Source organism: Camelina sativa, unplaced genomic scaffold, assembly GCF_000633955.1.
Source record: "Camelina sativa cultivar DH55 unplaced genomic scaffold, Cs unpScaffold00427, whole genome shotgun sequence".
Lineage (NCBI taxonomy): Eukaryota > Viridiplantae > Streptophyta > Magnoliopsida > Brassicales > Brassicaceae > Camelina > Camelina sativa.
Genome location: NW_010921699.1, coordinates 42,090 through 53,121, shown reverse-complemented (window position 1 = coordinate 53,121; position 11,032 = coordinate 42,090). Strand labels below are relative to the sequence as shown.

The window sequence follows — 11,032 nt, the reverse complement described above, 5'->3', positions numbered from 1 at the left end:
TGTCGGTAATCTGTCGGTAAATGCTTGTCGGAATTCCGTCGGTAATTACTGACGGATTTCTGACATATTTATTTTTCCGACCATCTAGAATCGACANTCCAAAAACACACAAGTTAATTATGAGAACTCAAAAATATTATGCAATATAATAATTTCTCTTCATGATCAAGTTTTTAAAAGTTTTATTAATAATATATCAAAATGATATCTACTTAGCAAAGAATTCAAGTCTATTTTTTAATTTTTAAATATTATATTTCATGATAAAACATTTTTTTCAAATACGTATAAAAATTATATATATCGAGAATAAAATTATAACAATGACAATATGAAGGATTCTTTTGACTATATACATTATCTTAAACTCTGCGTGTATTTTATATATAAATAGATCGTTGCAAGTACTACTAATCCAACGCTGGTGATATGTGTAAGAAGTTGAGTGACACAACTACTTTGTACAAGCTCAACAGGTATGATAGTATCCTCATCATTAAGTTGTAGAAACTAATGATTCAGTAGTAATGATACATACCAGAAAATCATGCAGAAAACGGCATGTTGGCCATGTCGAAGAAAACTAACGTTATGAAATAATGTTTCTCAAAATTTTTAATGCACCAATGAACCAAAGATACATGTTATATATATATATATATATATAAAATGTACTTTTATTCTTTTAACTCTATATCATGTAAAGGTAGAAAAAAATGTAGATCAATTCAGTTTTATTGAGTTTGACGTTAACGGAACATGTTTAGATAATATGTATTTAATATGTAGAGCAATCCAGGTTCTAGTAAATTCAACATTAAAACATTACTTAATTCTTTTTTTTATAATGAAAATGTCATAAAACATTTTTTAATTTATTATTGAGATACTGAGATTTAAGCGTTCTAATTTAGAAAAAAAAAAAGTCATGGAAACAACAAAACTTCTGCGGATCTTGCATGAGTTTAACTCACTTTAATCAAGATTACGTAGTGGAGGATAAAAGATACTTGTATTACGTAGTTCTGTTATATTTGCCTATTTGGTGTGTGTGTTTTTTTCAGTTTGTATCCATTAATCTTGACTCCACGCTAGAGAAAAAGAATTCGAAAATTTCACCACACAGAGAAATGAAGTATTATATTATTTATATCTATAGAGAGCGACCAATAGATTATGACTAGATTCATGAGAATCTCGCTTTGCTTGTAATATAATAATATTCTCGTTGAAAGAGAAAACTTGCATTTGGGTACATATGATTACGAAGTGATCAAGTTGCACCTCTCATTCTCCACTAAACATTAGTTGACCTATGACCTAAACAAACACTTTAATATCTTTCTGAACAATTTGTCGGCTTTTTTATTTTATCTTCGGTTAGTCGGCGATAATTTGTTTTCTTTTTCTGTATTGCTTGTTAATTAATGCTATTAGATATTGATTCTGCCTTCTGCGATGCCTTAATTCGTTTCTATTTTGGTCGGTCAAATGTGCATTGTCAATGTTAACTATCACAATGCAAAGTACATGTGAAAATACTTCAGCCTGCTCATATCCTTTGTTAAAAATAAAAAATACTTCAGCCTGCTCATGTGAAAATACTTCAGCATGCTACACCTAAATACTCGTTCCTGATTTGGCGTGCTCTTAAGAATCGCCTTTCAACAGATGACCGAATGAAGAAATGGAATGTGGGAGCTCAAACACAGTGCATCTTCTGCAATCACGCCATGGAAACTAGGGACCATTTGTTCTTTACCTGTCATTACTGGAGGGAGGTCTGGTCGGGTCTCAGCTCAAAGTTGCTTCTCACGCGCTACACAAACTCCTGGACTCATCTCATCCCGCTGCTCACGGATACATCACTTGGTAAGGACAAACTTTTTCTACTTCGATACAGCTTTCAGCTTACAGCCCACTTAGTGTGGCTAGAACGCAACAATCGACGAAATGGGACACCCGCCATTCCTTCTGCTCAACTTGCTCGAAGACTTGATCTCCAAATCAGAGATCGGTTACTTTCTATCCAAGAACAAGGAGATGGGCTATTTCGGGACTGCCTGGTGACATGGCTTGCCTCAAGATACCCTTTTCCCTAAGCTAATATCTTTAGTATGTAATATGTAATTCATTTACTTCAACAAACGCTGCACTTGAAGTAACAAAGTTTTTTCGAATAAATTTTACATTTTATTCAAAAAAAAAAAATTGTTTTCACAAAAAATTATAAAACTTTATATTATATATTGAGCAGTGTTGCTGTGTTGGTTGGAGAATTCAAGTTAAGTATATAATGGTAGTGTATTATAAATATAGATATAGTGATATATTCATATATATATAATCTGTTCACGCACATGTGAATATCTTAGATTTCATGGAGTTTACTATTTGAATTTTGACAGTCTTTAATGATGAAAATATTTCTCGAGATATTCTACGAACAACATGACTTTGTAAGGAATTAGTAATCATGGATTTTTTTATAGAAATATAGGCTCTGTTCGTTTTCAAGTCGCTGAATGAGCGACGGTGACAGCTTAAAGCGGCAATGATAACGGTAATTAAAAAACAAAACGATAACGGAAAAAGTAAGAGGAAAACGCGGACGTGTCTGTTAAGTGAGAAAAAGTGTCAAAGGAGGGAGAGAGAAGTCGCCGGATTTTCTAGCGATTCTTGCGACAGCTCATCTGAACAGTGCAGCGACTCTTCTTCACACCAGCAGCAACTCCTCTTCACATTAGTATAAGCTGTTTTTGCCTATTTTTCTGTCGCAGTCGCTCATTCAGATACTTGAAAACGAATAGAGCCATACTCTTGTTTATTACCTCACTATATTGTATATATAACTCCAATAAGTGAGTTGGATTTCAATTTTTATAACTAATCTACAACTAATTGCATACCGAGGAATATTTTATGGATTGGTGTTCTAATTTCTTAAGAGAAAAATAAAATAAAATAAGAGAGAGATAGGTTTTGTTGTCTCTTCCAACTACAAGCTAGTACTATATTAGGTATAAATATAAACTTTATCAAACTAAAATCATCTCAATCGACCTCAAGCTGGCTTTGCAGGGCATCGATCATAATCCATTACTGTGAATATTCCAATCCACCAGCAGGTTATTGGTGCGCGAGGCGTTCCTCCAACCCTGATCCTCACCTTTTATCAACTTTCCCACAGGACAAGTTGCCACCAATCGATCTGCAGGTCAATTGGTGACAGCTTGTCCTGTGGGAAGGTTGTTAAAGGGTGGGGACCAGGATTCGAGGATCAATTAGGTATTTAACCTCTCACTGCAGATCAATTGGTGACAGCTTGTCCTGTGGGAAGGTTGTTAAAGGGTGGAGACCAGGGTTTGAGGAACGTCTGGCGCACCAATAACCTACTGGTAGATTTGGATGTCCACAGTGAGGGATTAAACACCAGTAGGTTATTTGGATGTCCCTGGGCGGGTTTGACGAAAGGGACTTTCACGTTTGAAGCGAAAATGTCCGCAACAGACTAAGTACAATGCTTGATGCCGATGACACTCTCATTCAGGTTTGATTTGCAACAAGATTTTACTAAATGTCAATCTTTGTTTTATGTGTTTTAGCATAAAACAGTGTTTGAGCAATTTTTTATATCACTGGTATAAAACGTTTATTTTTTTTGAATATAATTTAATATTAAATTCCAAAAAAAAAAAAAAATTAGCGTCTCTGTTGAAAATTCTAGCCACTCTTTTAAAATCATATATTTGATTAAAAACACATATATTGCTTTGTCAAACTAAATATTCTTGTATCATATTCATTCATGTAGTCATCTGTTTGACTTTAAACTGTATTGCGCTTATAACTAAAGTATTGGTAGTAGACTAAATATCATATTCATGCTATTTCACGGCGTCTAACTAATAATTTTCCTTATATAGAATATCATACACAGAAGTATGTTTATTAAGTCCAAAAAGACGTATATATAAAAGCCTTGATAAAAAAAAGACGATGACGAAAATTTGTGAGTTTTAAAAATATTTTTAAAAATATTTTTAAATAATTAAATTGATATGTGAAATGCTTATATACACACATATATATATATATATATATTAGCTTTATAATTTGCGAAGTTTCCTACATTGTTGGCATCGACTCATTGTTGACTCATCACGATGAAATTAATTTGGCAGCTCATGGGGCTGTCTTTTTCACTTTACTAAAACCTTTGGCATGTGGGTTTTGAAAGGACTCAACTTGCTTTTTTGTCAAAAAATGCCTCAACTTGTTGCATTCACTAATCAGTATTCTATATTAAGTACCTATATAAATTCATCCAAGGCCCCACGAAAATATTACATAACAAGATATAATTACAAATTAGTTCGAAATGGTTGGCAATGAAAACATGAATAAACCTACATGTTAATTAATATGTACTGCTATATGCTATCAGTTTTGTGTGGTAAATTTCTAGATTTGTGTCTTTCTATTTATATGCATATGGCATATTTGTTATAGATGTGTACAATTTGTTTTTAGTTCCGTTTTTAACTCTCGATTGACGGACGAGAGGTGAAGCTAAAGGAAAAACATAATGATTAGGTGAATACGACACAAAACGAACAATAATAGTACGAAAGGTCGACGATATATAATTACAAACGCTCGGTATATTTGTTCATTTAGCTACTCGAAACACAATTAACTCAACTAGGACGAAAAACTGTATTAGTCTATGATCATTATAGATTACATTATCAGCATTTTATATATAAAAACAGAAAAATATACGAGTTGTAGTATAATAATTTTAAAGGACACTATTATACTATAAGTGATGTACGAGTTGCATTTTATATAAGTAATGCTCCATTTTAAATACACGCTTATATTTTATAGTTTGATTTTGATGTTTTGAGTCTGATTTTTAGCATAAGTGGCAAGAGTAACGCGGTAGTATTACTTTAATCAGTCATGGGAGATCTATTCTATCATCTAGTTTGTTTTATATGTGGCGTGGTAGTGAATAGTTTCCTACAAAATGGTTGAAAAATGAATTTTTAAAATGAAAACTACTAAAGAAACAATAAATGTTATTTTGTTTTCCCCCAACTTAACGGGATTTGTGGTCTTGGTCTAGTGGTTTCCATTTGAGGAATTGTCCTCTTGGTTCAGGCCAAAGATCAATTCCTCTCAAATACCAAAATGCTAGACAATTCCATTTGGGCAGGGACTTTCAATCGGTCTTTCCTGGACCCTAAGAGAATTAGGAACCTCGGCCTTGAACCTTCTGGTTAACAAAAAATAAAAATAAATAAATAAAATTATGTTGTTTAGAGTTTTTTTTTGTTAACGATGATTTTATTATTTATTAGATATTAATAAATTCTTCATGTTTTTTTTTGTATTCTTTTATATAAATAACATAGTTGAAGGTTATAAATACTATTATTCGTAATTGTTATATTTTTTTGGGTTACAATTTTTTCTTTTAGTTTCAATGTTAAACAACAATTTGTTGTATAATATATATGATTATCATATAATCTGTTTTTTCATATTTTTCATCTTCTTGTATTTTCAGGTTACAATTTTTAAAAATGAATACTCGATTTGTTTTCCATGTTTTAACCATATTCTAAGTTTAATGGAGTATAAGTTACTATATCATTGAAAATATTACTCCCTCTAGTTCAGTTCAATTTAAGTATTGCTTTAAGACTTATTTTTTTTTTAGAATAAGTGTCTGTTTTAGGTTTGCATTGTATATATATTTTTTTTTAAGTTTTATTTCTATTATCTAATTATATTAATCTAATAAAAATTAGAAAATGTATTATATTAGTAAAATATGAAACAGAAAATTTAGTTATTTTTTAATTTATGTTTAAAGAAAGAGTATATTCTTAAAACATTTATAGAAACTGTGTATTCTTAAAATTACATTAATCATCGTTTAACCCATTTTTTGTCATATTTATTAGTAAATTATGTCATCTTTTCCGACCCATACCCACTTGTGAGTTGTGAGTGAAGAGTAAAGACAAACCAACCAAAACTAAAAGATAAGTTACAAAATGATGTCAGAAAAAGAAAAAAATTTTAAGTTACAAAATATACTTTAATAGACCTTTTCGAAAAATTACACACAATAGAGAATCTTTGAAAAAAGCAGATCTTTACAACAACAACAAATGTACAATATACGACTGGGACCCATTCGTACCCTCAAAAAGGTAATGCTACCAATTTTTGAAAATAAAATAAAAGGTATGTATTTAATTAAATTATATATTTGATGTGATTTGATTTCAGCCGTTAAATTGAGGGAGTGAGAGGGTGAAGAGGTCACGTGAGGAAGTCAAGAGGGTAGGTGTACATATATATATGACACGACAGTTTGCAGCTGTAGCCGCCATTTTATTGGTCCAACCCAACCTCGCATGCAATATTCATTTTTTCTTTTGTCAAGTAACGCTTGAATATTCATTTTTGTTATTATTCAAGATATTAAAATTTTATTTTGATTGTATTTTTGCCATTTATTATTTATTGAAATTTGAAACTCCAAATGTAACTGACATTTTAAAAAAAAATGTAACTGACATTGATTTACATATATTTTAAAGAAACCTAAACTGATGTCTAAATCAGATTTGCATTATGTTTAATTAATCTACATTTTTTTACATGTAAATAATAGTCTCTCCATTCTGTATTAGGAAATAAATTATTTAAAAAACATTTCTATATTTTATATGTATTTTTATTAAGAGAATTTGTCAGAAATACTTTTTATATATTAAAATTATAAAATGACACAAAACATAAAAAATATATTAAAATTATAGAATGACACTATTTATGAAACAAAGAAAAATCTCTAAAATGTCATTCTTTGTAAAATAGGGGAATACATCTTTACAATTTTTTTTTTTGTCAACATCTTTACAATTTCATTATTGTGTTATTTTTTAAACAAAAACAATCTAATACATGACTCTTAATTAAATTAATAAAGTAAGAGATCAATAAAAAAAATTAATCTGATATTGAATTTCACTATCTCTTATAAATAGAAGAAAAACATAGGTGGATCTAAATTGAAAACATTTTTTGTTTTAAACGTTTTACTTCAAAATCTATTTTTAAACATCTATTTACCTTTTTTTCTAAGGTAGGAATCTTTGGTTGATTAATTCAAACTAATAGTCATTAAGATTCCGGAGATTCCAATTTAGAAAAGTCAAAGATTCAAAGAACAAGTCCAGGTCCACATGTTGAATCCGATTCATCATCCACTCATCCTTCATATCTTCCCTCCACCGTCTCCGCCCAAAAAAAAAAAAGTTCTTTAATTAATAAATATATCAATTAAATAGTTATCCGATGACTCATCCTGCGGTCAGGACCTTGCTGTCTCTGACGTCCTTCAGTATTTATTATTTTTTGAATTTTGTTTCTCTCAGAAAATTACGGCACAATCTTCTTGATTACCCTTTTCAGAAAAACAGCTAATATTTGTGGACCTAAAATACATAACGTAGCATCTAGATTTTTATAACTGTATATTCTTATATTTTGAATTCCGTACCCTTTATACTAGTACTAATTAGTATTCTCTCTGTCTCACAAACATTAATGTTTTGATACTTTTATACATATTAAAAAAAATTTTAGTTTTTATTTATAAATTAATTTATAATTACTTTTTGATAGAGAAAGAAAATATAAACTAATAATAATTTAAAAAATTTAAATATTTTCAATAATTAATTTTTGAAGTTTACAAAACATCGATCTTTGTAGGTGCAAATCAAACAAGACTCAATAAGACGTGAGTAGAGAGAACTTTGCCTTCATTACTAGAGTTGCAATAATTAATTAAATTAAGAAAATCCCCAATTTTTTTTATTTTTAAGATTTACCCATTATACGATACCATACCATAATGGTTTAGAAAATAACTATACCATAGAGGGGTATTTTAAGATTATGGTATTTTAAGATTCCCTTTTGAATTGAAATGGATGTAAATCATCGAATTCAAATTAGTAGGAAGAATAAAACTTACAAGATTAGTTTTAACATTCTTTACACAGATTCCCTTGTAATTTTAGAATATAGTTTTTTCACTATTTTTTTAGATTATTTTATATGAATCAATCCGATTAAAGAATTGTACACATGGGCATCTATATATATCGACCAGGTAAAACGTGTATGTATATGCATAATAAGGTTTTACGTTCTTCTATAAATATATGTTGTAGTAACATTGGAGGAGGAAAAAATCACACAACCAAAAGCGTTGAGAGAAAAAACAAGAGAAGAGAGAAAAAAAAAAAACAAAAGCTTAGGAAACATCAAAAAAAAAAAAAAGAGAAGAGAATATAAATTTTTGTTTTCGTTTTCAAAACCAAAATCTTTGAATTTTATGGCAACCCGTCTCCTCCGAACAAACTTTATCCGGCGATCTTACCGTTTACCCACTTTTAGCCCGGTGGGTCCTCCCACCGTGACTGCTTCCACCGCAGTCGTCCCGGAGATCCTCTCCTTTGGACAACAAGCACCGGAACCACCTCTCCACCACCCAAAACCCACCGAGCAACAATCTCACGATGATCTCGATCTCTCCGACCAAGCCCGTCTCTTCTCCTCTATCCCTACCTCTGATCTTCTCCGTTCCACCGCCGTGCTGCATGCGGCGGCAATAGGTCCTATGGTGGATCTAGGAACGTGGGTCATGAGCTCTAAACTTATGGACGCTGCCGTGACGCGTGGCATGGTCCTAGGGCTCGTGAAAGGTACGTTTTATGACCATTTTTGCGCCGGTGAAAATGCCGACGCAGCCGCTGAGCGCGTGAGAAGCGTTTATGAGGCTACTGGTCTTAAAGGGATGCTCGTCTATGGCGTCGAACACGCCGATGACGCTGCATCTTGTGATGATAACATGCAACAATTCATTCGAACCATTGAAGCTGCCAAATCTTTACCTACATCCCACGTAAGCCATTCCTCTGTTTCTCTTCTTTCCTCTGTTTTTTTATTTTTTTTTTCTTTTTTACATTTTATAAATCTGAGATTTAATTATATTATTAAACATTTTCTTAAAATGAAATAATTTGTTGATGGTAATCAAATATGGGCAACTTGTTTGGTGTTCGACAGCCAAATCTCGGTACTCTGACAAAGTACACTTGCATATATATATATATGTACATTTACATCTATCTATTTTTCATATGAACAATTAATTTGTTAAATTTACTCTTACGCGTTTTTAACAAGGAACAAGTACATAGATACCCAAGTTGCATTTTCTCTTATGAAAATGACTTGGCGTCTTACTTTAATTACCTTTTAAATTCGATGTTTGAATTTTATCAATGCGGTGATAAAATCAAAGGCAATGCGTCATTATCGGAGTAGATTTATACGCACGAGGTCCTCCTAGTTGGAGATATTAGCTGACCTTAAAGGTGGACTAGAACTTTTTGAAGAAAAACACTTTAGAAATATTCTCTCCGGTTTATTGTTGTGAAATCCCGGTTTATTACGGTTTATCTATGGGTATTTAATAACAGGATATTTGTTTCTTTATGTCCTAACAGTTTAGCTCAGTGGTGGTGAAGATAACCGCGATTTGTCCAATTAGTCTTCTGAAACGAGTGAGCGATCTGCTTCGATGGGAATACAAGAGTCCAGGTTTCAAACTCTCGTGGAAGCTCAAATCGTTTCCGGTTTTCTCCGATTCGAGTCCTCTCTACCACACAAACTCAGAACCGGAACCCTTAACCGCGGAAGAAGAATTGGAGCTCGCAGCAGCCCACACAAGGATCCAAGAAATCTGTAGGAAATGCCAAGAGTCCAATGTACCATTGCTGATCGATGCGGAAGACACAATCCTCCAACCCGCGATCGACTACATGGCTTACTCATCGGCGATCCTGTTCAACGCGGACAAAGACCGACCGATTGTTTACAACACGATTCAGGCGTACTTGAGAGACGCCGGTGAAAGATTGCATTTGGCTGTACAAAATGCCGAGAAAGAGAATGTTCCTATGGGGTTCAAGTTGGTAAGAGGCGCTTACATGTCTAGCGAAGCTAGTTTGGCAGATTCCTTGGGTTGCAAGTCGCCGGTCCACGACACAATCCAGGACACGCACTCTTGTTACAACGACTGTATGACCTTCCTGATGGAGAAAGCCTCGAACGGATCAGGTTTCGGGGTCGTTCTTGCAACACATAACGCTGATTCGGGTAAAGCCATTTCCATTTGATCATTAAATCCATCGCTTCAGTTACGAGTCAAAACGGATTACTAATTTTGTAGAAATGTTATCAATTTCAGGGAGACTTGCGTCTAGGAAAGCGAGTGACCTCGGTATCGATAAACAGAACGGCAAGATAGAGTTTGCACAGCTATACGGAATGTCAGATGCATTGTCCTTCGGTCTAAAGAGAGCTGGGTTCAATGTGAGCAAGTACATGCCGTTTGGACCAGTCGAAACCGCTATACCGTATCTTCTCCGACGTGCTTATGAGAACCGGGGAATGATGGCAACCGGAGCGCATGACCGCCAACTCATGAGGTATTTTTAACCCTCCTGTTTAACTTCTTTAAACATAAACATATATAGTCTGGTTATTTTGGATTTATTTAACCAATGCTGGTGTTGGTCATTGCAGGATGGAACTCAAGAGGAGGTTAATCGCCGGGATTGCATAAAGACAAGTGTTTAACTGTTATTATGTATGGATTATGTATGGATCCATTAAAATGAAATTCGGAAATGTAGATGAATAAATTTCTTCTATGTAGATTAAGAAATTGGAAAAACATTAAAAAAAAAAATTATAATATAAGAAATGGAGGTAGGAAAGAACATTTCATGTGGCTTTATCACAATGGACTACATCTTTGTATCGATATTTTATTCACCAATGTATATTCATCCTCCCTGATCAATAATAATGAAAGTACCTTTTTATTTTACTTAACTCTAGTTATATATATATATATATATATATA

At 32.6% G+C, this 11,032-nt stretch overlaps 1 protein-coding gene across 1 annotated transcript; it reads left to right on the top strand.

Annotated features, from left to right (window-relative positions):
- The first annotated feature begins 8,269 nt into the window (after window positions 1–8,269).
- Window positions 8,270–10,996, top strand: LOC104773022 (proline dehydrogenase 1, mitochondrial). The gene is made up of 4 exons (XM_010497569.2): window positions 8,270–9,001; window positions 9,609–10,260; window positions 10,352–10,592; window positions 10,690–10,996. Exons 1-4 carry the CDS (start codon window positions 8,432–8,434, stop codon window positions 10,727–10,729), a joined length of 1,503 nt encoding a protein of 500 aa, XP_010495871.1. The 5' UTR covers window positions 8,270–8,431; the 3' UTR covers window positions 10,730–10,996.
- The last annotated feature ends 36 nt before the right edge of the window (window positions 10,997–11,032 follow it).

Bases quoted from the DNA above. Each gene is read 5' to 3' on its own strand.
- LOC104773022 (XM_010497569.2), top strand. From the start codon at position 8,432: ATGGCAACCCGTCTCCTCCGAACAAACTTTATCCGGCGATCTTACCGT. The intron at 10,261-10,351 runs GTAAAGCCATTT...TATCAATTTCAG, and splicing joins AACACATAACGCTGATTCGG to GGAGACTTGCGTCTAGGAAA. The intron at 10,593-10,689 runs GTATTTTTAACC...TGGTCATTGCAG, and splicing joins CATGACCGCCAACTCATGAG to GATGGAACTCAAGAGGAGGT.